This window comes from Canis lupus, chromosome 20 (genome assembly GCF_011100685.1).
Source record: "Canis lupus familiaris isolate Mischka breed German Shepherd chromosome 20, alternate assembly UU_Cfam_GSD_1.0, whole genome shotgun sequence".
Lineage (NCBI taxonomy): Eukaryota > Metazoa > Chordata > Mammalia > Carnivora > Canidae > Canis > Canis lupus.
The window spans coordinates 25,280,028-25,307,207 of record NC_049241.1 but is presented as its reverse complement, the minus strand read 5'-3'; the positions used below and the strand labels follow the sequence as shown (position 1 = coordinate 25,307,207).

Sequence of the window (27,180 nt, the reverse complement as noted above, 5' to 3'; positions counted from 1 at the left end):
GCAGATGTACTCATAATTTTTCTAAAGCTAGATTATCTCAAGGCTTTATGTCCAAAATCAGACTGGAGGTATTTGCAGGTTTTTTATTAAGAGCTTGAAGAGAATTTGAGGGATGAAGGAGGCATTTTATTGCACAAACACAAAGGTTCTTCTACTTCTCCCTGCTTGAAATTACAATGTGAATGGTGTCACTGCTGTATAAAGCTACATTCATTTGCATCTGGAACGGAGTGTGCTTTGATGAGTTTGTGAGGGACAATCAAGTTTTCTGTCACCTTGTCACACATGGAGTTTGAGGTATTAGAACAGAGGGGCTGTGTCACGTTAGCACAGAGGGGCTACAGCCTCAGTTTCCCACCAATCCTCGAGACCATTCTAGTCTAGTTCGAGGCTCTTTCATTCTCAGCGTGGTCCCAACAGTTCGAGGTTTTACTGCACACGAAGCAGGTACAACCTTCCCCATGTATCTTAATTTGTCATTTGTAATGAGACAGTACTCGGAGAAGACAGACTCTGAATTCATTTTAAAGGCACATCTGGGTTCAGCCTTGGGCCTGATGTTAACATTTTACTTGAAATACTCTACATGGTTCTTTGATGAATAAGAACACTGTGCATATAAAACAATTGCCCTCATCTCCAAATTCCCACCCAAAGCAATTGACATATGCTGTGAACTTTCATGTAAACAAACGCAGAGTTAAAACCAAGTTGCTTTTTTTTTTCAAATTGCAAATGAATCTCACTGTTTATTGCCGAATATTTGGGAAAGAAGATAGACACACGATATAGATTTTAGAAATACATTTCTCAACTTAATTTTACATCTTGATTGTAAGTCCTGTCCTAATTTTCTTGTCTGTTTCAGCAGTCTTTTAGAAAACTATTTAATTAATTAACTAGTTAATTAATTAATCTATTTATTTATTTGAGGGAGGGAGAGATCAAGGGGGCAAGAAGAGCAGAGGGGAAAGGGAGGAGAGGGACAAGCAGGCTCTGCATTGAGGACAGAACTAGACACAGGACTCAATCTCATGATCCTGAGATCATGACTGGAGCCAAAACCAAGAGTTGAATTTCTAACTGACTAAGCCACCCAGGTGCCCCTCGAAGATGAGGAGAAACAGGCAGAAAAGGACAGCACAGTTGATCATCTATTATTGCTCTTGATCCATTGTTAAAACAGCCTGTTAACAAGAGAGAAATAGTTCTGCCTGGTGTTCATGAACCAGAAATTCATTCTATGTAAGTGTGAAGTAGGTACACCATGGGTATTCGTGTAAGCACAGAGTTCTCTGAGTATTTAATGAGGGTAACTTAGATATTGTAAGGGAAAAGACTATAATTGAAACACTCTGGAAAATTTACTTCTGAGGGATTAGTTAATGGCATTCTTTTATTTTTGAGAGTTATTTTAAATCATTCTTTCCCCATATTTACTAAAACAAAAATGTAGTTTCTTCTTTGAGCTTCTCATTTCTGCAAGCAACATACAGTGTTACCAGCTGTTGCAAACTAGTCAATCTATTGTCCATAAGTCAATCTATTGTCACAGCCAAACTGATTGCCCATCGCCCTGGTTGGATTCAACTGTGTTTCTGAGCGAGCTCATTTCTTGAAAGGAAATCATGGCAGGGCAATGGCAGTGAACTCTGGGAGAGATGGGGATCACGGAAATCAGGATGAAGATCACTCCATGGGGTCCATATGTTCTCTTGCCAGGAACACATACTCCAAATTGACATCCTTTGTCTGCCAGCTGTCTGAAATACAGGAGGAATAGTTCTCTGGAGGAAAGGCAGCCCGAAGATTTCAATAGTGTTACTAATCCTCTAGTATTGGTCTCCAGGAATGTCAGATGTCCTCTGCCCCTCCTTAATGCACATAAGCTTCATTACAGAACTGAAGATGCCCTTGTGTCAGTTTCCTTCATTCTCTTCCTCCATTCCTCTCTCCTATCTTCCCTTCATTCCAACATTTGAGCTCAACTATATGTCTGGCACTGAGTACACAGTTGGGAACTTGATAGACATTGTCCCTGTGTTAATGGATCTTATTATCTAGTGTGGGAGAATTAAATGAGTATACACATACATAATTACAAGTCGTAATGGGTGCTGAGGAAAAAGTATGATGGTATGGGAGAAAACTGCTGGGAGTTGGGTGATGAGAGGGAGAAGGCAATCTCTAAGGAAACCACATTAACTGAGTCCCCAGAGAAAGCCATGTAAGAAGGAGAAATGTAGGTGTGGGGGTTAAGCGTGTGCAAAGGCCCTGAGACTGAAGGTATGGCTAAGATCAACTCATCTGAGGCACCAAAAGCCCCCAGTGTTGCTAAAACTTCACCAGCAGAGAAAGGTGGCTGACAGGCCATGAAGTTGAAGCACTAGTTAGGGGACAGATCATTCAGGCTAAAGGGAAAAATATAAAATGTCTGTTGAGAAATAAAACTTGCAAGAGGAACAAAAGTAAGAATTAATAGAGGATGTAGGATTGTGCCTGACTGACACATTGCTCTGCAGGTGGTATTGTGTTCTCTCATAAATTATTTGGGGGAACTGTGGCCATTTTGCAGTGTTAGCAGCATTGCATCTGAGAAATGACAAAGGTATGAACTCACTTTTTCATGAGTCTTTGAACTCTAAACAGGTTCAGCTAGGGAAGATCAAAAAGATTAATGCTTGGCCTGTAGCATTAAGCCCAAAGCGTTCATTTAGGATGCCTGCTGCTAGCTCAAAACAATAAAAGGTTGTGCCCTTTTGAATTCACGGCTGCTGTTTGTTTGGCAGAAGGTAATAAATAAAAAGACCATGGCGCCTTGGAGCTCTTTGGAAGGCTTGCAATAAGGAAGGTAGAAGGTATAAAATGGCAGATTGAGTCAGGAGAGGCACCTGATGACGGAGTTGGTGAATGGAAATTTGAAATAATAAATATCATTCTTTAAAAGAATTTCCACAATCAGGGGCTCTGTGTTGTGTGATACAGTGCTCCCCTCATTGCCGTGTCCCCTTCTCCTCTGGAACTCCAGCGACTCCGACCCCTGAGGCAAAAATGGCATTGAGGGGTAGGGAGCACTTTGATTATTGGTTGATTAAAAACCGTTTTGCATCAGCATTTTTTTTATGAGACTGAGTTGCATTTCATCTTTGAAATGGAATATATTAAATGTGTTCTACCTCCTATGAAGAAGTGTCTTGCTTGTGGTAGTAAAATATACATAACATGAAAATGACCCTTTTAACCATTTTAAGCATGTAGATCAGTGGCATTAAGTACATTCACACTGTTGTGCAACCATCACCACCATCCATCTCTAGGACTTTTTCATCTTCCCCTACTGAAATGATGTGCCCATTCAACACTAACTACCCATCTCCCTCGGCCCCTTCTAGCTCCAACCACCATTCTCCTTTCCTTATCAATTTGACTGCTCTAGGCACTTCTTAGAAGCAAAAGGATATAGCATTTGTCCTTTTCTGACTGGCTTATTTCACTTAACATAATGTCTGCGAGGTTCGTCGGTGCTGTACCATGTGTCAGAATTTACTTCTTTTTTAAGGCTGAATAATATCCTCTTGTACATTTATACCACAATATAGTTATCTTTTCATCTGCCAACAGACATTTGGGTTGGGGAAAAAGTGTCTTAATATCAACATGATCTTTGTTTTCTTATCTCACTTTTTTCTTTAATCTCCCTTTTCCTCTTCTCCTTTCTTTGCCCCATCCCTTCCCTCTCCTTGTCTTCCCTCCCTATCTCTCTCTCTGGCCATAAAGAAGATAGAATTTGACTAAATATTATTATCATTGGGAATCTTGAGGAATAGTGCAGTGACTTCCTTTTTTATTATAGTAGACTTTTCTTAAAAAAAAAGATTTTATTTATTTATTCATGAGAGACACACACACATACACACAGAGGCAGAGACACAGGCAGAGGGAGAGGCAGGCTCCATGCAGGTAGCCTGACGTGGGACTCGATCCCGGGTCTCCAGGATCACACCCTGGGCTGAAGGTGGCACTAAACCACTGAGCCACCCAGGCTGCCCAATAGTAGACTTTTTAAAAAAAGATTTTATTTATTCATTTGAGAGAGAGCAAGGAGACAGAGCACTAGTGGGGTGAGGGGCAGAAGGAGAAGCAGACTCCTCACTGAGTGGGGGATGTAAGGATAGGTCCCAGAGTCCCTGAGCTGAAGGCAGACACCCCAGTAGAGTTTTTTAAAGAGCAATTTTATACAGCAAAATTGACCAAAAAAAAAAAAAAAAAAAAGCACAGAGTTCCCATAGACTCTCTGCACCCCTCCCCAGCCTATCGGTGTCCCCACCAGAGTGATGTCATTGTTAAAATTGATAAACCTTCAGTGAAACATCATGATCTTCCCAAATCCATGGTTTACATTGGCTACATCCCTCTTGGCATTGTACATTCCAGGGGTTTGAACAAATGTATTATGACATGTATCCGTCATTATCATACTAATTTATTTCACTGCCTTAAAAATCTCCTGTTCTCTATTCATTCCTCTCTCCCACCAAGCTCTGACAACGACTGATCTTTTTCTTTTGTCTTCATAGTTTTCCCTTTTGCACAATGTCATGTAGTTGGAATCATATGGCATGTAGCCTTTTCAGATTGGCTTCATTCACTTAGTAATAGGCATTCAAGCTTCCTCCATGGCTTTTCATGGCTTGATAGCTCATTTCTTTTTAGTGCTGAATGATATTCCATTGTCTGGATGGACCAGTTTCCTTATCCACTCACCTACTGAAGGACATCTTGGTTGCTTCCAAGTTTTGGCACTTGTGCATAAAACTGCTATAAACACTCACGTGCAGGTTTTTGTGTGGACATATGTTTTCAACTAATTTCAGTAAATACCAAGGAGTGCAACTAGCAGATCATGTGTTAAGACTGTGTTTAGCTTTTTTTTTTTTTTTTTTTATTTATGATAGTCATCACACACAGAGAGAGAGAGAGAGAGAGAGAGAGAGAGGCAGAGACACAGGCAGAGGGAGAAGCAGGCTCCATGCACCGGGAACCCGACGTGGGATTCGATCCTGAGTCTCCAGGATCGTGCCCTGGGCCAAAGGCAGGCGCCAAACCGCTGCGCCACCCAGGGATCCCTGTGTTTAGCTTTGTAAGAAGCTGCCAAACTGTTTTCCCACGTGGCAATGAATTCCTTTGGGTTTGCTGTTTTCCTTTAAGAAACCAGGAGTCCAGGCTCAATTCCCATACCTAAAGTTACAGGTGACAGTTTGGATTAAGTGGGAAAGTAAGTGGGGAATAGTTAGTCATCTCATAGGGCCTGATACAAAGTGACTGCAATTTCTTTTACTCATGTGGAGCTGTCCAGGGGAACTGGACAGGGGCATGTGGAGTCAGGAGAAGGTTTTTATAACTGGTTCAGCCATTAATGAGCCAAGATACAATTTTAAAAATTATTTATTTATTCATTCATTAGAGATACACAGAGAGAGGCAGAGACATAGGCAGAGGGAGAAGCAGGCTTCCTGCAGGGGAGCCCTATGTGGACACGATCTCAGGACACTGGGGTGATGACCTGAGCCAAAGGCAGATGCTCAACCACTGAGCCACCCAGGCAATCCCCAAGAAATAATTTTTGGAGGTGATTTGCAGAGAGAAGGGAGAGGAGAGATGGGGTGTCTCTGAAGAATTAGGTAATGGTTTGCATCAAAGAAATGAGAAATTGAGTAAGAGGCAGCCTTCTTAAACTAGCAGATTGTAAGAATCACGGAACCATGACAAAAAATGAAGTTGGTTGGGTGAGATATTTATAGGGAAAAAAAGGACATTATGCACACACAGTAGGTGCTTATATATTACTTGCCTGATGGAATTAATTGGAGGAATAATGAAAGTTGTTGTGCTTAGTTGAAACTATGGTTTAATGGTGAACATTTTTCTTTAATTTTCGTCTAATGGGGAGATCGTGAACCCCATTTATGTTTTTCCATTATTTCCTATACTACAAAGAAAAAAAAGTAGCTCAATTTGCCCTTGAATATAACAATTGTGAATGGCTGAGAAAAATCATTTGCTGTCCTCATCTGTGTCACAGGGGTGACCTGTAATTCTTTGTTGCCTCTTCAGCAGAGAGGAACAATTACAGCCAGGGCACTTCTGGGTCCTATTTCAGTGTGACAGGCTTGCCAAACTGATGAACAGTAAATGCACAAGGCAAAAGGTTTTAAGATAATTTCCATGTCCAATAGATTGGAGATCTTTGTCAGAGAATGCAGAAATTAGCTGAACAAATTTCATCCTGATTATTTTTATACATGTCTTGGAATCCTAGCCAGAGCTTCATATTGGGTCAGATATTGAACAAAATCCAATTATGGCAGATAATTGATTCATTTTTTGTAAAGTCTACTCAGGTTTATATCAAGGAAAAATGTAAAAAATTAAGCAATGTCATGTGAGTGGCTGTCAGCTGGATATAGGTCTTAGCAATACTAATTATTCATTAGAAATTGCCAATAATGCAAAGAGAAAACAGATCATTACTAATGTACCCAACAATAACCAGTCATCCTACAGACATTTTTGGTGTGCATTTGCAAATTATATTTTGCCTCTAAGATTGCCCCCAGTGATTCCTACTGCATATATACATTTCCTGTGTAATCCCCTCTTCCTGAGCACAGGCTGGCAAAGTTGATGGGATGTCACCACAAAAATTAGATTACCAAATTTGTGGCTTCCATCCTGGGTGTTCTGCTTCACTGTTTCTTGCTTGCTCCCTCTGATAAAAGCCAGGGGCCATGTTGCAAGCTCCCATATGGAAAGCACAGTGTGGCAAGGAACTGAGGAAGGCCTCCAGGCAATAGATAGACAGTGAAGACAGTGAAGATAGACAGTGAAGCCTTTGGTCCAACATCTTGCAAGGAACTGAATCTTGCCAACACCCATGTGAGTGAGCTTGGAAGTGGATCCTCTCCCACTTGAGCCATCAGATGAGATTGCAGCCCTGGCTGGCAGCATGACTATAGTATCCTAGAGACTTCAAGCTAGCCTGTGCATAGGTAGACAATATCCAGATATTGGACCCAAAGAAACTCTAAGATAGTGTTTGTTGTTTTAAGCTGCCAAGTGTTGGGGTTTTTTGTTATGGAATAACAGATAACTAATATGTATATGTTTATAAAAATTGGATTATGTTGTCTTTTGTCAGTCAGAGTTTTATCAGCAAAAGAGGCACTCAATTGGGATTTTTAAAAAGATTTTATTTATTTATTTGAGATAAAGATACAGAGATAGCAACCAAGATAGCACAAGTGGGGAGGAGAGGGAGAAGCAGGCTCTCCACTGAGCAGGGAGCCTGATGAGGGGCTCCATCCCAGGACCTGGGATCATGACCTGAGCCAAAGGCAGACACTTAACTGACTGAGTCATCCAGGTGCCCCTCAGTTGGGATTTTTGAGGAGAGCTGTGGGCAGTGTTAAGAAAATCAATTACCTATGAAAGAGGAGGCTGGGGCTTACAACAGTGAAAAGCGATTATCATCCTTAGCCCTGAGGAAGGAAGGAAAGGAAAATGTGTTACAAGAGGTCAAAAAGAGGGGAGCCACAGAGGGGAAGCTCTTATGGGAGCAGATTTGTCAAGGGACACACCACCTGACAAAATTGGGTCAAGGCCAGTAGGGAGCAAGGAAGAAATACTCTGGCCTCTTTTTTTTTTTTTGCCATCCTCAGATTTGCCCATGACTGTCATTGGCCAAGCACAGTTGGAAGCCAGAAGGCAGTTCCTAGGGGTCAGCTCCCTAGGACAGAGAACAAGGCAGAGAAAGCAGAGAATAGATCTGCTGAGGCATAAAGAGAAAAACCAGCATATGCCTATGTTCTTGTGCAATTATTTTTATGTTTATCATCTTTCTGTATCATTAAGATTCTTCTACATCATGGTTTTAAATAGCTACATATGGGCACTATTACAAATTGTCTCAGTCACATATTGATGAACATTTTTGGATGTACAAAAAATTTTCCTTTTGCTATGATAAGCAGAGATGAATATCCTTATAGTCCTACTTCTATGGATTTAAGAAAATGGTTTCTTAGAGCATAATGCAAGAAGTAGAGATAATTAAGGACAAAGAACATTTTTTGTAGGCTTTTGATATAACTTGCCATATTGCTCACCAGAAATATTGCTCTACCCTCCTTCTAGAAAAAAATATCTTTGCCTATTTGATAAGATTAAAAAATATGCTTTATGATGTACCTGGGTAGCTCAGTCAATTGAGCATCTGACTCTTAGTTTTGACCTGGGTCATGATCTCAGGGTCTGGAGATCAAGCTCCATGGCAAGTTCTGTGGTCAGTGTGGAGTCTGTTTAAGATTCTCTATCACCCTCTGCCTGCCCCCCACCACTCACGCTCTCTCTCTTTAAAAAAAAATAAAAAATAAAAAACATATGCTTTAATGGGGTGCGTGGCTGGCTCAGTAGAGCATGTGACTCCTAACCTTGGGGTTATAAGTTTGAGCTCAATATTGAGTGTAAAGGGGCATCTGAGTGGCTCAGCAGTTGAGCATCTACCTTTGGCTCAGGTCATGATCTTGGGGTCCTGGGATTGAGTCCTGCATCAGGCTCCCCGGAGGGAGCCTGCTTCTCCCTCTGCCTGTGTCTCTGCCTTTCTCTCTGTTTCTCTCATGAATAAATAAATAAATAAAATCTTTAAAAAAAAATTGAGTCAAAAGATTACTTAAAAAATCTTTACAAAAATATGCCTTATTTTTTTTATTTTGTTGTTACTAAAGAATTTAAAATACTTTTTTAACATGTTAATTAGCTGCTTGTATTTCTTTGTGACTTTTGCCCATTTTTTTCCCTATTGGTATCAGTCTTTCTTATTGATTTATAGGATGTATTTAATGTTAACAATTCATTGTTGTCATATATACTATGGATATTTTTCTTAGTTTAAAAAAGTCATGCATAGGGACTCCTGGATGGCTCAGCAGTTGAGCGTCTGCCTTTGGCTCAGGGCATGATCCTGGAGTTCTGGGATTGAGTCCCCCATCAGGCTTCCTGCATGGAGCCTGCTTCTCCCTCTGCCTCTGTCTCTGCCTCTCTCTCTCTCTGTGTCTCTCATGAATAAATAAATGAAATCTTTAAAAAAAAAGTCATACATAGAACTTGTTTCCTTATCTGAAAAATATTAAAATGTTGACCTTTTTATTTTAGTGTTTTAATAGTTTAATTACATCAAGTAAAAGTTTTAATCCATTTGGAACAGTATTTGGATGTAAAGTATGACACACAGGATTCTAAAACATTATTTTCTTCTAAATGACTACCAGATTGTCTCAAACCATTTTATTGAAAGGACCATCTTGTTTTCTTCTCACTGATTTAAAATAGAAAGACAGAAGCCACCTGACAAGTATACCCTTGATTCTATAACTTACAGGAAAATGGGCCTTTAAAACAGGCCTTTTATATTTTTTGTTGGACTTCCTTTCCATTATATGTATTTGCTATCCTTTGCAGACGGGTTAAATACCTCCGTAAATATTTTTTACTGAACATGATTTCGTTACTTTACTTTTCCATGAAGATTAGTAACAGGAGCCTGGAACTTGGGCCTTGTCCTGACTGAAGATGATATCCTTTACTTCCTCTAAGCTACACCTTATCCATTTTTTAAAATAATTTTTTTAAATTTTATTTATTTATTCATGAGAGACAGAGAGAGAGAGAAAGAGAGAGAGAGAGAGAGAGAGAGAGAGAGAGGCAAAGACACAGGCAGAGGGAGAAGCAGGCTCCCTGCAGGGAGTCTGACGTGGGACTCGATGGTCTCCAGGATCACGCCCTGGGCTGAAGATGCCACCAAACTGCTGAGCTACACAGGCTGCCCTAATCTATTTGTTGATGTACGTTTTTTGACTTACTGGGAATTTTTATAAATACTATTGAGATTTCAGAACTTGTTTACAAGTGAACTTGGTTTCCAGTGGTAGATTTAATTGAAGAAGACAGTGTTATAATTTCTAATATTTAATGCAAGTCAGTGCCCGCTTCATTTCCTGATTTATTTATTTACATATTTATTTATTTAGTACTATCTACAGTAGAATCCAATGCAGCACTTGAATTCATATCCTGAGATCAAGACCTGAGCTGAGATGGAGTCAGATGCCTAACCGACTGAGCCACCTAGGCGCCCCTCCTGCATCTTTTAAAATTGAAGATTTGAGGACATTCTGTGCCTGCAATGTGGTAAAAATATTGATGCATTGAAATACTCCATTTAAAAGGCATGCACAAGTGGTGAAAGATTTTTCTGCTAGCATTTTTTTCTTTGTTTTTTGATAGAGAGCATGAGTGGGGGAGGGCTGAGAAAAGAGAGAGAGAGAATTGGAAGCAGGTTCTATACTCAGCATGGAGCCCATAGTGGGGCTCAACGCAGGGCCTGACCCGGGGCTGGATCTCATGTCTTGGAGATCATGCCCTGAGCCGAAACTAAGAATTGGATGCTTAAACGACTGAGCCACCTAGGTGCCCCTGTACTAGCATTTCTTGAAAAGGAGGTCCCAGGTCATGTTGTAGGATCTGTATTCCCTAAAGGGCATCTAGTGGAAATATTTGATGAAGCTTTTACCTTTGTAAAAAGGAGATAATATAATATAGTATATATTTTTTGATTCTGGAAGGCATCCAATGAATTGTATTACCTTCCAAGTTAACAGAAAATGGTATCAACATAATTTCTTTTTACATAGTTAAAGACAGTCATTACTTTGAAAAGGAAGAGTTTCCCCTTAATTTTAGAACCAACAAAATATTATCTCAAAATCAAAATCCATAGTCTGGGTTAAATTCTCTCTTGGAGAAGAGTTTTACCTGAAACTTCCAAGATCATTAGTAACTGGATAACATCTCTTTTCTCTGAGGGAGTTAGTTATATGTTATCTATCACCAAGTGCTTGTGCATCTCAATAATTTATCAGTCTCAATGGCATTCAGAATCTATAATATTAATAGGAAAATACTGAATAAATTTAATAGTTTCTACATGCCAGGCACTGGACTGTGTACTTTTCATGAATATATTATTCAATCATCACCATACTGTGAGACAAATATGATATTTTAATCAGTTATTGAGGTATAACTTACAGTAAAATGCATCCATTTAAATTGTGCAATTCAAGGCATTTTTGTAAATGTATACACCCAAGCAGTGGCCATCACAATAATTATATAGAACATCTCTATCACTGCAAAGTGTTCTTTTGTGCCCCTTTTTATAAATATATACCATATATATTATATAAATATATAATCAATCCCTTGCCTTCACCCCAGTGCCTGGAAACCACTGGTCTGTTTTGTCACTATAATTTTGCCTTTTCTGGATTTTCATATAAGTGGAATTACAAAGTATGTACTTTTTAAAATTTGACTTTTTTCACTTAGCATAATGCTTTGAGATTAATCTATATTTTTGCATGTGTCAGTAATTCATTTCTTTTTATTGATGAGTAATATTCCATTGTCTGGATGTAACATATGATGTTTATCCATTCACTAGCTGATAGATATTTGGGTTGTTTCCAGTTTCTGCTATTATGGATAAAGCTGCTGTGAACAATAATGGACACATGTTTTCAGTTTTCTTGAGTAAATACCTAAGAGAGGCATAGGAAAGCTTGGAAATGGGGGACAGAAAGCATTTGGGGAGGATTTAATTATAGGCCAAGAAATTGTAAGAAAACAATAAAAACAAATGGGGAGAGAGAGAAAGATGCTCCTCAGGATTTCAGATTGGTCTCACGGTGGCCACTCTTTCCTTGAGGAGTGCACTAGGTCCTGGGTGGTGGTTACGGATGCTGTGTAAGTCAGTGGACCACCAACCATCTCAGGCTCTTTACAGGCATTTGTTGTCATTGGAGATTACAGTGGAGATATTGGTGTCAGTGTTCAGTGCTCAGAGGAGGTAGCTACTGCCATCTGTGAGGCCACCATCCTGGCCAACCTAGAATGAGTTGAACAACACATTGTTCACAATGTGAACGACACATTGTTCTCATGTGGAGAGGCTACTGTGGGAACAAGAGCAGCAAGCACCACACTGTCTTAAGCAAAGTGACCAGCTGCTGTGGCTCTGTGCTGGTGCATTTCACCCTTGCCTCCAGAGGTACTGGCATGGTCTCAGCCCCTGTGCCCAAGAAGCTACCAATGATGGCCAGCATTGGTAACTGCTATAACTCAGCCAGAGGCTGCACTGTCACTCTGGGCAATTTTGCCAAGGCTACTTTTCATGCCACTTCCAAGACCTACTGCTGTCTCATCCCTGACCTCTGGAGAGAGACGGTGTTTACCAAGTCTCCCTATCAGGAATTCACTGATGCTCTTATAAATACCCACATCGGTCTCGATGCAGAGGACCTAGGCTCCAGCTGTGGCTACCATATAGTTTCATACAAGAAAAATAAAGTAAATTAAAGTCAGATTAAAAAAAACAATAAAATATATATACATAAAAATAAGAGGGGCACTGGTTTCTGTAGTGGTCATACTAGTTCTAGATGCTCTTCATCCCTGCCAACAACACTTGGCCTCTTGGGCCTTTTTTATGGTAGTGGCTCTAAGGAACGTGTCATATCTCATCACAGTTTTCACTTGCATATCTCTGATGTGGTGTCCAGTTTCCATGGTGACACCCAGTGATTCTCACCTCCTGGTGGTCATGCCTTTGTTTCGTCCAATCCCATAAAAAGTAGGGATAACCTGTGTAACAAATGGCTGTTGCAGGAATGACAAGTGAATGGCTTCTGAGGCTAGGTCATAGAAAACATTATAGTTTCTGTGTTATTCTCTCTTAGACCACTCACTCTGGAAAAAATTAGCTGCCATATTATGAGGACAATCAAGCAACCCTATGGAGAGGTCTGTGTTGCAAGGAACTGAGGCCACATGCCAATAGCTAGCATTAATTTGCCAGTAATGGAGTGAGCCATTTTGTAAGTGGATCCGCTAAAGCCAGTCAAGTCTTTAGGTATAGCCCTAGAAGATAATTTGATGGCACACTCATGAGGGACACTCTGGGACTGAACCACTCAGCTAAGCCATTCTTGGATTCCTGTCCTACAGAAACTGTGTGAGGTAATAAAAGTTTATTGTTGTTCTAAGTTTTGGGGTAGTTCGTTACCCAGCAATAGGTAACCCGTACCAGATTTCGGTACTTGAAAATGAGGTGCTGCTGTAACAAACATTTAAACCAAAGGAGTGGTTTTGTCACCAGGCAGTAGATAAAAAAATGGAAGGACTTTGATGAAAGCATTAGTGCAAGCCTACTGATAGAAACTTGATGGTCTTTGAGGAGCCTTCCGGCAAGGAGTTGTGGGTTAATAGGGTTGGCATAATTCTAAGATGGCTCTTAAATTCCTGCCCTGTAATTCATGTGTTTTGCACAATTACTTCTCTTGAGTGAGTGTTAGCATGATGAAATATAGCTTCCATGATTATATTGCATTATATGGCAAAAAAAAAAAGTTTTTTTTTTTTAAAAAAAGTTTTACAGACATAGTTAAGGTCCCTAATCATTGAATTAATCAAAAGAGAAATTATCCTGGGGACCTGACTCAGTCATATAAGCTCTTAAAAGAGCAAATGACATGTTAGTGGTTCTTCTGCTGGTTTGGGGGGCGTGAAGCAACATGTTTTGAGATGGCCTATGGATTGTGACGTGGTAAACAGGAGAGGACCAATGTTCTGCAGGTGGCAGAGGGAAAGGTGTTGTTGGTAAAGGGAATAACATACGTAAAATATGGAGGCCTGAAGGTGTATGGTCTGTCTGTGCATAGCCTAGCCAGTAGAATGAGTGACAGAAGACACTATCGGGGGAGTCAGTACCATGCTAAGGACCTGGACTATCTGTCACACGTGCAGCAAAAGGGAGGAATTTAAAGCAGGGAAGGGATATTACCATCATCTTTAGAGAGCACTTCCTAAGAACCAGGACCTAAGTTGAGAACGAGTTTGCATCATCTCACTGAATCTGTAATAGTACCTAATGAAGCAGTTACTATTATTCCCACTTCACAATGGAGGAAACTCAGTCTTGGAGAAGTCATTCCCAAACCTAATAGGTGAAGTGCAGAATTTGAAACTCTTAAACGTATGCAGGCTAATCATTTTTAGATCACACATCTAGATGAGAATAAAGATTTTAGCGATGGCATGAAAAATCAATTGAAGAAAGGCAGACAAAAAGCCTGCTAAGGCTGTTGCAAAGATTTTGAGGAAAGACAACGAAGAAGAAAAAGAAAGAAAGAAAGAAAGAAAGACGATGAAGACCCTAAGAAAAATTACAAGTCTTGCTCTGCTATGTTCTCTGTAGCTTTGGGTTTGCTAATGAATCCCTTGGAAGCATCGGGATCCTCTGTAAAGTGAGAATGGTAATGGTGCTTCCCTTAAAGGTGGTTGTGAGTATTAAATGTGAAAATTATCAATCGTTTAGCACCATGCGGAGATGCAGTTGGCCCCTAACATAAAGAAATACAGAAGGTGATTTAGTAAATATAAAGGCAGGTCCACTCCAAGAAACTGTTCCTAAGTACTTAGTAAAGTGGTCTTCTAGGTAGGTGTGCACACTGGTACTACAGCGAACAAGATGAGCAAATAAATAATTTAAAAAGCAAATACTATTAAGTGCAGGAACTGCCAGTAAGAAGTGGAGGATGCAGGCAGCCCAGGTTAGTGCTGCCTTCAGCCCAGGGTGTGATTCTGGAGACCCAGGATCAAGTCCCACATCGGGCTCCCTGCATGGAGCCTGCTTCTCCCTCTGCCTGTGTCTGTGTCTCTCATGAATAAATAAATAAAATCTTTTAAAAAAAAAAAAGTGGAGGATGCTAATTTAGCTGGAGTAAAGAAACTTTTAAAGTCTTTTCCTACATTTTTATTTAACAATCTTCTGATGTTGAGTCTGTTTTATATAGATCTGGACAAAATTTGTACACCCAAAACCAAGAGGGGAGGAAAAAAAAAAAAAAAAAAAAAAAAGAAGTAACTGGAAACCACCAGCCTAAGTCCCCCGAATTAGTCCTGCAGCTCGAAGGCCCCGCCCTCCACTAAGCCACGCCCCCTTGGAGGTTTACACTTTGGCTTCCGCCCGCCTTCACCACCGAGGCTCATTTGCTCGCGAGAGTTCATCCGTCTAGGGTGCTGCAGGAATGGGAGGCAGAGAAGAGTCGCGAGACTTGGCTCGACCGCATCCCGCCTCCGACTCCTCCCCTCCTTCCCAGCGTTCCTTTGGGCCCCCCCTCCCCCTCCTCGGGTTGCACGTGCAGTTGTTGTGGTTCCGTCTCACGTGACCGCGGAAGCGCCGCAGCTACGGGCCCGCCTCCAAGATGGCGGCGCCCAGTGAATGGGGTTGCGACCTGCTTCTGCTCAGCCTCGATTTATAACCGTGGAGGGTCTGCGGGACCATGGAGAGGCCTGGATTCACGGCTTCGCTGGTGGTGAGTGCTGGGTGGTGCGGTGGGGCGCTCGGGGTGCCTGCAGCCCGCAGCGGCTTCCGTGCCCGAGAGCTCTCTTCCGGTTTTGCGCGTTGAACTGCCCTGGGTCGCTGGTCGCCGGGCAGGTGTGGGAGGGAGCGTGCGGTTCCTGGGCCCCCGCCAGGCAGGCGTGGTGTCAAGGTTGCGTTCTTCCTACCTGGAGAACAGGAGGAGATGGGGAGGGGGGAGGCGGGGTGCTTGACAGCCTTCCGCAAGACGGTTTACCTAAAAAATAAATAAATAAAAAATAAAAGCTTCAGTTATAACTGTTCTCCATACCATGGAGAACTTGGGAATTAAATACATAGAACAAAACCCAAAACGCTCAGACTCCTCCCTGTCCAGGACTGTGGGTTCCATTTAGCCTTATCTGTTTTCACTCTCGGAAAATGACATATCTGTTCATGCAATATATAATTAGTCTGCTTATTATTATTATTATTATTATTAATTTATTTTTTTTTAGTGTTTCAAGCATTCTTGTAGGTTGTAGGTATAGTGTGATAAGCACAGATAGTTACGGAGCCAGTAAGATGGTAGCGTTTAATTCCTTAGGAAACGACGAAGAATCAATATGTTTTCACATCCCCCCCCCCCAAAAAAAAACAACCCCAAGAATAAAAATTTGTGTGATATTTTGCAAAAATAAGCCTCTGTTAGAGCAGGTGCAGTAGGCATATTGGTCGCGGGGTAGGATCCCCGACTGGGGATCATGACCTGAGCGAAGACAGATGGTTAATGGACTGAGCCACCCAGGTGCCCCACAAATGCTTTATTTATTTATTTATTTTTTTTAAAAAGGCTCCCACTGGGAGGAATGGAAGCTCAGTGGAATTTCATTTAATTATCAAACGTTTGTTGTTGCAGGTGTTGGAGATACTATGGTGAACAAGACAGACCGGCTTACACGAGTCAGGTGGTGGAGGGAGAATAGCAAAGTTAACTGTTAGGATACCTGATGTGAGGGCTAGTTTCAGGGTATTATGGAAATATATGCAAAGGGAGTGTCTTAGCCACACTTGTGGGGTGACGGTTTTAAATGTAGGTTTGTCGAGACTTGTGTAAGGTAGGTTTTAAGGATACAAAGAGATGCGTTATCTCTTTGAAGTTTTCCTCTCTAGACAGTGAGACAGCAGTGGTAGTTTTGACCGTTAACATTACTCTGTCAGGAACTGGGGTTGTTGTTAACTGGGGTTAACTGGGGTTAATTGTTAATTCTGACAGTTAAGTCATATCCTAGTTTTCCAGATGAGGAACTGAGGTATAGAGAGGTTAGGGAATTTCTCCAAAGTGAGATCTATTTCATGTGTGCAAGTGTTGGAGCTCAGATTCCAATCCAGGTGGCGTAAGGTGGGATTCCATGCCCATAAATACTCCTTGATACTGTCTCTGAAGTCAGCAGCAGTAGCTGTTGCTAAAAACAGGCCAGTGCCAGAGTTAATGAGCAGTAGTTTAAAAATTTTTTAACAGGGATCCCCGAATGGCTCAGCGGTTTAGTGCCTGCCTTTGGCCCAGGGCGTGGTCCTGGAGTCCCGGGATGGAGTCCCACATCTGTCTCTCTCATGAATAAATACATAAAATCTTTTAAAAAAATAAATAATTTTTTAACGTATGAGTGCCTGGGTGGTCCAGTCAGTTGGGCACCTGCCTTTGGCTCAGGTCATGATCAAGCAGGGAGCCTGCTTCTCCCTCTCCCCCTGCCTGTCCTCTCTTCCCATCAACTAAAATCTTTTTTTATTTTTATTTTTTTTATTTTATTTTTTATTTATTTATGATAGTCACACAGAGAGAGAGAGAAAGAGAGAGAGGCAGAGACACAGGCAGAGGGAGAAGTAGGCTCCATGCACCGGGAGCCCGACGTGGGATTCGATCCCGGGTCTCCAGAATCGTGCCCTGGGCCAAAGGCAGGAGCCAAACCGCTGCGCCACCCAGGGATCCCAACTAAAATCTTAAAAAAATTTATTAAAGTATGATACAAATGCCTAAAAATATTTTTTTTCATTGTAGTTACACAAGATAAAGTTAGGATCAGTATGTAGAAGTTTTGAGGAAGATAGATTTCTTTCTAGCTAAAGAAGAAGGATTTTATTCATTAAGCACATAGTTTATCTGCCATGTATTCTGTCCACCAGGCACTCTGATAGTCCTTGGACTTATGGTGGTAAACAAACCAAACTGAAAAGTGCTATTTAAGAAATGAACTAGGGGCACCTGGTTGGTTGTGTCTGACTTCAGCTCAGGTCATGATCTCGGGGTCCTGGGATGTGGCCCTGCATCCGGCTTCCCACTCAGTGTGGGTCTGCTTGTCCCTCCTTGACGCTCCCCCCCCCATGTTCTCTCTTTCTTAAATAAATAAAATATTTTAAAAAGTTATAAAAAAAGTAGAAATGAACTGCAGTGGGGTAATATTGGAGAACCTATGCTAGATGGAGTGATCAAGAAAGCCCCCAAGGAGGTGACATCAAACTAAGACATAAAATATAAGAAAGCACAAGACATTTTGCTGAGAAGAGAAGAAACTTCAGAGGGAGCAGCATGAAGGAAAACCCTCAGATGGAAAGAACTGAGGGTGTTAAAGTGGTGGCTGAGGCCTAGTGGGAAAGGGTAGTGGCAGGGGGTTATATTGGAGAGGTAGAGAAAGTCAGCTGAGGTGAATCTTTGTGGGCCATGGAAAGGATTTTGAATTTTATGTGAAGCATAATGGAAGCCATTATTACAAAGTAGTTCAGCAGTAGAGTGGGCCCTTTTTTTTGGGGGGGGGGGTTGGAAGTGTCTTTGAGGCAGGCTGAACGCTCCTTGGGGAGTGTTGTTTTGCTTAACACTGTTTTACCAGTGCCTGGCATTATATAGGTACTCAGCCTTATGTTTTGAATGAATGAAATGAAAGTCTAAATGATTGCTGGTCTTGAAATTCAGATTCTGAGTATTAAACGAGACTGTCAGATATGCAATACAGAACCTAGCATTTAGCAGATATTTTAATACTCCCTTCCTAAAGCTTCATGAGGAGGATTGAGGGTTGTAGAGTAGAGTAAGGGAAGAGTCACTAGGATATTAGTGTTCATTTGGAGCAGAGTAGGCTTTTCAGAAGAGAAAAACCTCAGAGTACAGTGACTGGTACATACTTTCAGGAAAGCAGTGTGGAACTAAGTGTTAGTAACCTAAAGATGTTCATAACACTTAACTCAGTGAAGATAATATAAAGCCACTTAAAAGCGAAACACAGGAATGATTAGGTAAACTGTAATAGACGCATTTCATCAACTATTCAGGGGCCATTAACAACAGTGCTATAACATGGAAAATACTTAATACAACACTACACTACTACTAACACTAGGTACATCTGTTCATGCTTAATTAAAACATTCACTGTTCTCATTAAAAAGGGACTATTGAAGGGACTGTTGAAATTTCTAATACAAAATAGTTTTGAAGTAGCATTACTTTTTCTCTTCCAGTTTTTTTAAAATATAAAAATCTACTTTATATTTTTAAAAACATCACATCCTGTACTACATCTCTTTTCCTTCTTGCCTGACTCTTCTCTCCCCTTCAATACTTAACTATTTCATTGCCCTTGTAGTTCATGAATTCATCTGGCTTGTTACTTGGATGAAACCAAAAATATCCTACTCTAGTTACTTTTAACCAGTCCTTGTTTACAAGAAAAAGAACCTTGGCAAGTGTGGACTTTACGCAGTGTAGAGTATGGGCAGTCCTTTGCGTGGTAGCCTGGGTTGTCAAAATGTGCAAGTGGAAACCTTGCAGAGTGGTCTTTATAACTGATGAGAAAGTGTATGATCCTTTAATGACCTCTAAAAATTCTTGTCAGTGTTAAATGACAGACTCTTACTGTTCATTAGAAATGTATAGAAAAGTGAAAAAAATAGTAAAGCTAATATTGAGAGCATTGTAATTTAAAGCATTAGAAACCAAGGATTTATTTCTTTGTGAAGAATGTGTTAAAAGTAATTTGACCAGTGCTGGTCTTCTAGTCAGATAATTTACAGTACAGAACAAGCATCTTTTATGCCTTAGCAAAGTGTCATAATGTTTACCAAGTTTGGATCAACTTCCAACATTTTATCCTGTGTGCTTTCTTTCTTTCTTCTTTCTTTCTTTCTTTCTTTTTTTTTTTTTTTAAGATTTTAAGATTTTATTTATTTATTCATGAGAGATGCAGAGACACAGGCAGAGAGAGAAGCAGGCTCCATGCAGGGAGCCTGACGTGGGACTCAATCCTGGGAGTCCAGGATCACGCCCTGGGCCAAAGGCAGGTACTCAACCCCTGAGCCACCCTGGCGTCCCATCCTGTGTGCTTTCAACGTTAGGAAATACCTCTGAGAGTTCATTTAGTGGGAAGACTTTTGCTGGCATCCCTTCCTCTGGGACATCTTCATCCTCTAGAGTATCTCGGACACCAGTGTCCCTATTCCCATGGCTGGCTATATCTTGTAAATTTATATTTGATTTTCACTTTCAGTGTTACCACTTTTCATTTATTTGCTGCACTTTCATCTTTGTTGGCCAGTTCACTCTTTTGATTATCTATTTTTGGAAAACATCTCTGTGTTTACTGTAATTTCATCTATGGTGTTGGTAACTTGTGTTACTTGTGGGAATTGAAATTCATGCATGTTGTTACGGTGTAGCGCAAGGACTGTTTGCTTGACTCTTTTCTTTTTAAATTGTGGTTTAGTGAGGTGGTTCTGAAAAAGCTTTTTCATAATCTTCATGTAGTAGTATCTTCTCACTGGGCCCGACCTCCTGCTGAGAACCCCTGGCAGAGTATGACTTGAGGGGAATGGCGGGGGTTATAGTTGCTAGGGCTTGTTAGGTGGGGTGAGAAAACAGAAGAAAAGAATGAAGTATTGGACATACTTCAAAGGAAGTTTTTGATGTTCTTTGCCACATATTTTTCCTTTCTGGAAATTGCCTCCTACTCTTAAATTTGGTGTAAAGGGAGGTTACTATCCAGTGATGAAGTATTATCTCCAGATCTGTGAGGAATTGGGAATTATGCTTCCACATTCTCTAGGTTGCTTTTGTGACTTTTTTCTTTTCGGCATTTAAGTCAGAGCAAGCAGGTATTTTTTGCTTCTTTTTGTGTTGAGCAGTCACTTAGACACAAGTATATTCTGAATTTTGATCAGTTAGTGGAGCATGCAAGGCACCCTTGGAGATCACCAGTTATCTAGGACCACAGTTGAGAACCGCTGCTGCGATGGAGGCCTTTTTTCTTGTCTCGAGTACTAAAAGATGGGACCACTTTTCTTTTCTCATTTTTCTTTCGGTATAAGTGGGGTTGCTGGGAGAGTTTTAGTATTTGGTAATTGTAAAAGACTTGTTAATGTGCTTTTGTTACCACTTCCCAAATAAATGCTACATGTAGAAATAAAAATTTAATACTGAAAATTTATAAAGATTTTGAGTAGTATTAGTGAAATGTCAAATACAGAAAAGATAAAAATTGCACCCATAGCTTTTCCACCTCCACAAATTAGGTATCTTTTACCCGTTCAGCAAGACCTACTTGTCAGCCTTTGGGACTTGGAAAGATTGCTTTGAAGCCCTCCTGAGTTTGCAGTCAAGTAGGAGGCAGACCTTAAAAGGAAGATAAAAATTAGCTGTGTAGTGGCAAGGAGTGATTAAAAAGTAACCATTTACTGAGCATTTTAACATGTGCTTATGCAATTTTTTGATAGCCCAAGTCCTATAGTTACAGTTTTGTATTTTGCTTCTAAAAAATTCACCCAGGGCAGCCCGCATGGCTCAGTGGTTTAGCATGGTCTTCGGCTCAGGGTGTGATCCTGGAGACCTGGGATCGAGTCCCATGTCGGGCTCCCTGCATGGAGCCTGCTTCTCCCTCTGCCTGTGTCTCTGCCTCTCTCTCTCTGTCTCATGAATAAATAACATCTAAAAAAAAATTCACCCATAAATTCAAATCTAATGGTCATAAAGAAATTTGAATATAAATATTTCTCAAGGGCAGCACTGGTGGCTCAGCGGTTTAGTGCCACCTTCAGCCCAGGGCGGGATCCTGGAGACCCGGGACTGAGTCCCATGTCAGGCTCCCTGCATGGAGTGGAGCCTGCTTCTCCCTCTGCCTGTGTCTCTGCCTCTCTTTCTATGTCTCTCATGCATAAATAAATAAAATCTTTTTTTTTAATAAATAAAATCTTTAAAAAAAATATTCTTTAAGTTTTCTAAGTTGGTGCTGACTTGTTCCTGCCATGCATTACATGATTTGGCTTTGTGTAGAATGTGTCCACAGGCAATTCTTGTCCAGAGAGCTGAGTTGGAGGAGACATTTAAATCATAATTACTAATGAAAGACTTGAATTTATGTATTCTCTCTATAAATTTATGAAATTTAATACATGAACATATTCTTCCATCTTTGTTAAGTCTTTTTATGGCTTCTAATATTGTCACGTCAGAAATACTGCATCAGGAAACTTTGTAGGATATTTATAGTAACACTAAAAATAATAATTCATGCTTAATGATAAGTGATTGAGGCTGGTGTTTTGCTGTTTTTACTGGTATTTCCAGTTTTTTATTACAAACAAGCATATAACAGGGTTATTAATTATATTTAATTCTCATTTAATCTCAGTTGTGAAAAACTCTATGAAGTACAGGTACTATTTTCCCCATTTCATGTATGAAGAACTATAGACTTAGGGTGAAATAGCTCTGCTAAGGAGATGCAGTTGAGATTGAAGCTAGGTCTGTCTGATGTCAGAACTATGTTTTCAGGCAATATTTAATCTGTACGAATTTCTGAAGAAATGGAAGGATACTCAAGTCAAATTTTAGAACCATTACTGTGTTCTTGAGAATAGCCTCACTAAACAAAAATGAAGTGACACAGCCTTTTCCATTAGGAGGTGATGATAAACAGGATTTCTGGAGAAGTCACCCTAAGTAGACCACAGAGCTGTCAGTGTCAGTGTGGAATGCCTGCAAGTATAGTAGTAGATAGATAGCGCTGGCTTTCTGTTGTCACAAGTGCTCCAGCAAACCACGACAGGAACAATCAGTGAGTGATGTACTCTTTTTCTTTGGAAGATGCGATCTTTTGATAAAGTTCTCATCATCTCGCGTTTCCTTTTGGTTCAAACCAGCAAACAGGTGCAGAAGCCCTGCAGCTTAGGAGGTTCTGGGTTAGATATTTAGGAGGGCAAAGGTGACTGACCCCGCTTCTGGTCTAAAGAATCCTAATGTCAGGTCAGACATAATGGTTAGCTAGTACTGAAAGTGAATATAGACGGAGTTAGATGGGCAAGTAGTCAAGGAAGTAGCACTTAATTCTGACTGGGAGCTTGTGAAGGACTTTAGGAGGGATGCGGCATTTGGTCACAGCCTTCAAGTGGACAGGACTTTGGCAGGTGTGTATGTATGTACGTACAGTGGTGGGGGAGTAGGTGGTCTGCTGTAGACAGGAGACAATGGGGATAGGAGGGACATCCCACATTGAAAGAAAAACTCAAGCAGGAGGGCAGAAGTGAGAAGTATAAGGACAGGTTCAGGAAACAGATTGGATGGGGCTCACAGTCCACAAGAATATGAAAAATGAAGCCAGATACATTGTAGTGTAGGGCTCTTGGGTCAAGGCTCTTGTTACCCTGTAGGTGCTGCCTATATACCACATGCAACCAGGGAATTAAGGTTTTTTTTTTTTTTTTTTTTTTTGTGGAGCAGTATTCATTTTGACAAGCTTCACTTTTATATGTTTATAATACTCATTACAAGACCGGAACAGTACAAAAATTAGCAAGATACTACTCATCCCAAATTTCTTTCCATAGAGGAAGTAACTTGTAGCACTTCAGTGTGTATGGTTCTAGACTTCTAGTTATGCATATATATACAAATCAATACACATTTCTTTGAAAGGTGAGATCATATGGGATATATTGTTTGATAGCTTATTTGATTAATTTAAAAATATAACCCATGTTTCGGTGCCAGTGCGTTCAGATTGACCTCATTCTTTTAAAGGTTGTGTAGAAAAAAAAATACATAAAGGTTGTGTAGCAATCCATTACTCAGAGATAACATAATTTATCTAACAAGTCCCCAAGGATGGACCATTAGGTTATTTCCAGTTTTTTACTGTTACAAATAATGCTGTAGTAAACCATCTTGTATATTTATGCACTTAATTCTGTGGAAGAAATATTTAGAAATAAAATCATGGGATCAGGGGCTTTATAATTTAAAATTTTCGTTTTGCCAAATTGTCCTTCAGAAAACTATAATAATTTGTTTCCCTTAATAGTGCCCATACCTATTCTTCATATTTTTAGCCTTTTCTGATTTATGGGGAAAAGTTTTAATTTGTTTTTATTTGATCATTAATGATGGGGAAACATATTTATAATTTTGTTGGCTGTTTATATTTTTCTTTTGGGAATTGTGTGGTCCTGTATTATGCAATTTGTTTTTAATTTGATATACCTTTTGAAGGTTGATTTATAGTATCTTCTAACATGGGTGATAGATAACTTATTAGGGTCATTGATTCAGTCATTGATTTTTTAAAGATTTTATTTATTTGAGAGCGAGCGAGGGAGAGTGCGAGCTGGGGGCAGGGAAAAGGAGAAGCAAGCTCCCCTCTGATCAGGGAGTCAGATGTGGGGCTGGATCCCAGGACCCTAGGATCATGACTTGAGCCAAAGGCAGACGTTTAACAGACCAAGCCACCAGGTGCCTCTCAGTCATTTTTTTTTTTAACTTCAATATTTAAAAAATTGTTATAGTTGCTAGCTTTTTTAAATAATAAATTTGTTTTTTATTGGTGTTCAATTTGCCAACATACAGAATAACACCCAGTGCTCATCCCGTCAAGTGCGCCCCTCAGTGCCCGTCCCCCATTCACTCCCATCCCCTGCCCTCCTCCCCTTCCACCACCCCTAGTTCGTTTCCCAGAGTTAGCAGTCTTTATGTTCTGTCTCCCTTTCTGATATTTCCTACCCATTTCTTCTCCCTTCCCTTCTATTCCCTTTCACTATTATTTATATTCCCCAGTGAATGAGACCATATAATGTTTGTCCTTCTCCGATTGACTCATTTCACTCAGCATAATACCCTCCAGTTCCATCCACGTTGAAGCAAATGGTGGGTATTTGTCATTTCTAATGGCTGAATAATATTCCATTGTATACATAAATCACATCTTCTTTATCCATTCATCTTTCGATGGACACTGAGGCTCCTTCCACAGTTTGGCTATTGTGGACATTGCTGCTAGAAACATCGGGGTGCAGGTGTCCCGGCGTTTCACTGCATCTGTATCTTTGGGGTAATCCCCAACAGTGCAATTGCTGGGTCGTAGGGCAGGTCTATTTTTAACTCTTTGAGGAACCTCCACACAGTTTTCCAGAGTGGCTGCACCATTTCACATTCCCACCAACAGTGCAAGAGGGTTATTGCCTGGGATGCATGAGTGGCTCAGCAGTTGAGCGTCTGCCTTTGGCTCAGGCGTGATCCCAGTTCGGGGATCGAGTCCCACATCAGGCTCCCTGCATGGAGCCTGCCTCTCCCTCTGCCTGTCTCTGCCTTTCTCTCTGTGTCTCTCCTGAATAAATAAATAACAGCTTTTAAAAAAATAGTTATTGCACGCCTACTGTGTACTGGTGCTGGGAACATACTGGTTAGCAAAATAGATATGGATCTTAGAGTCTGATGGGACTGTAGAATTAAAAAATTGTGATTAGCATGCGCAAACAAGAGGGTCTAAGCCTAGACTGGCAGATTTGGGAGCATCTGTACAGTCCTAGAAATGAGTAAGATCAGATGATTTGGAGGAAAAGAGAGCAATGAGGTGGCAAGGAGGTGCCAAGCAGAGGGCAATGGCAGTGGAGTTGAGCGGTAGATGGGGTCCTGAACTTTCAGAACCTTGTAGGCTGTCCTATGATTTTGTCCTTTATTCTTAGGGCTCTTGGAAGATTTGGGAGACTTATAGGCTGGAGAGTGGCTAGATGAAATTGAAATTTGCATTTCATGAAAATGATGCTGCCATTAGTGTGTAGGGGCCAGGAGCACTGGCAGGAGAGTGAATCAAGGTGGGGAAGAAGACAAGGATGCCAGGAAACAGGCAGCACTTGTCAGAGGCAGAGTCACTAGTGACTGCTTTGTTGTAGAGAAGACCAAGGAGGGATGTTCCTCAGGGAAGCCTTAGCGTTGTTTAAGCCAGTGGCCTGTGATGATTTTGTTTAGCTAAATTAGACAGGTAGTTTGGTTTTATCCTGTAGCTGAGCAGCAGTGTTTTTTTCCGTTATTTTGCCAGCCTCTTTTTGAAAAAGAAAGGTTCAATAGTATGAAGTCTTGAATTTTTTCAACTCCCAGAGTAGTTTTTTTTTTTTAATTTTTTAAAAAAATTTATGATAGTCACAGAGAGAGAGAGAGAGAGAGAGAGGCAGAGACACAGGCAGAGGGAGAACCAGGCTCCATGCACCGGGAGCCCGATGTGGGATTCGATCCCGGGTCTCCAGGATCGCGCCCTGGGCCAAAGGCAGACGCCAAACCGCTGCACCACCCAGGGATCCCCCCAGAGTAGTTTCAAAGCACTCATTAGTTACTTCCTCTCTACATCCTGTAGCACTTTACATTTATTAAGTTAGAGGCATATTTTATATCAAAGTTTCAATAAATTGTTATGTTATAGTAAGGCTTGCTGGTTATCTGAGATATGTTCTGTATATTTGGCTTTTGTCTAGTTCTTTACTTACAGTTTTCAGTGTAAGCTACCACAAATCTTGAAACTAATTATTTGCCTGATGACAGAGTGAGAGTGAGAGAGAGCAAGCCAGAGCAAGTGCATGCGAGCAGGGAGGAACACGGGGAAGGAGAGGGAGAAAGAATCTGAAGCTGACTAGGAGTTCAGCCCAAAGCCTAACTCAAGGCTTGATCCCAGGACCCCTGAGATCATGATCTGAGCTGGAACCAAGAGCCAGAGGCTTAACTGAGCCACTCAGGCACCCCTACCTTTTTGATAAATGATCATAAATAAAACAAGTTTCTCAGACCAAAGAATAAAAGAATTTGACGGAGTTCCTTATATTCAACTGCTGTTGGCTTATGCATTTTGAATATAATTATGTGCATAACAGTATTACATGTAAAATTAGCAGTCCCAAAAGTTTTTGTTTAAATCTTAAATATGTTGCTGTGTGGCTAAAATATATCAGTATTTTTTTTCTTTTTCCTATTTTTTATTAGCTTTTTGTTTTGTTTTCAATTTTTTTCAGTCTCATGAATTTAAATGACATTTGAGTTACAGAAGTTTGAAATCTGCAAAAGCAATTAGTAACTTCTGATTCGTGTTTTACTAGATAAACAGATTGAATCTGGTTATTTTATTCTCTGAAGGTAAGAATTTTGATGAAAGAAGGGTTAGAGAATCAATGCATGCAAAGTAGCCAAATAGATTAAAAGACTAATTAACTTATTGATTAAAATTTAGCAGTAGATAGCATCTCTCTGAACCCTCTCTTAAGATTAAAGAGAAAATTAGAATGAAATGCAGCATGTTTATAAAGAATCTAGTCCTATCAGATTTCTCCAGTGGGATTTTTTTTTCCTTGTGTTTTGAAAAAATGAAGAGGCATGAGCAATATTTTATGTACTGAATTTTACAAAA

At 40.5% G+C, this 27,180-nt stretch overlaps 1 protein-coding gene and 1 pseudogene across 18 annotated transcripts in view; both read left to right on the top strand.

Moving 5' to 3' along the window:
- SLC25A26 (solute carrier family 25 member 26) overlaps positions 1–27,180 on the top strand; it is a 196,316-nt gene that overhangs the window by 51,720 nt on the left and 117,416 nt on the right. For 12 of the 18 annotated variants that reach the window (XR_005374784.1, XM_038565905.1, XM_038565900.1 and 9 more), the window contains exon 3: positions 10,086–10,245. Coding sequence is in view for 12 of the 18 variants with exons in the window: in XM_038565905.1 (XP_038421833.1) it covers positions 10,162–10,245 (84 nt within the window). In the remaining 6 variants the exon portion in view is untranslated. Of the gene's footprint in view, positions 1–10,085; positions 10,246–15,278; positions 15,492–16,394; positions 16,444–27,180 lie in introns of those variants that run through there. The other 6 variants (XM_038565903.1, XM_038565907.1, XM_038565910.1 and 3 more) reach the window with 6 other exon arrangements.
- Positions 11,764–11,837, top strand: LOC119864845 (annotated as a pseudogene).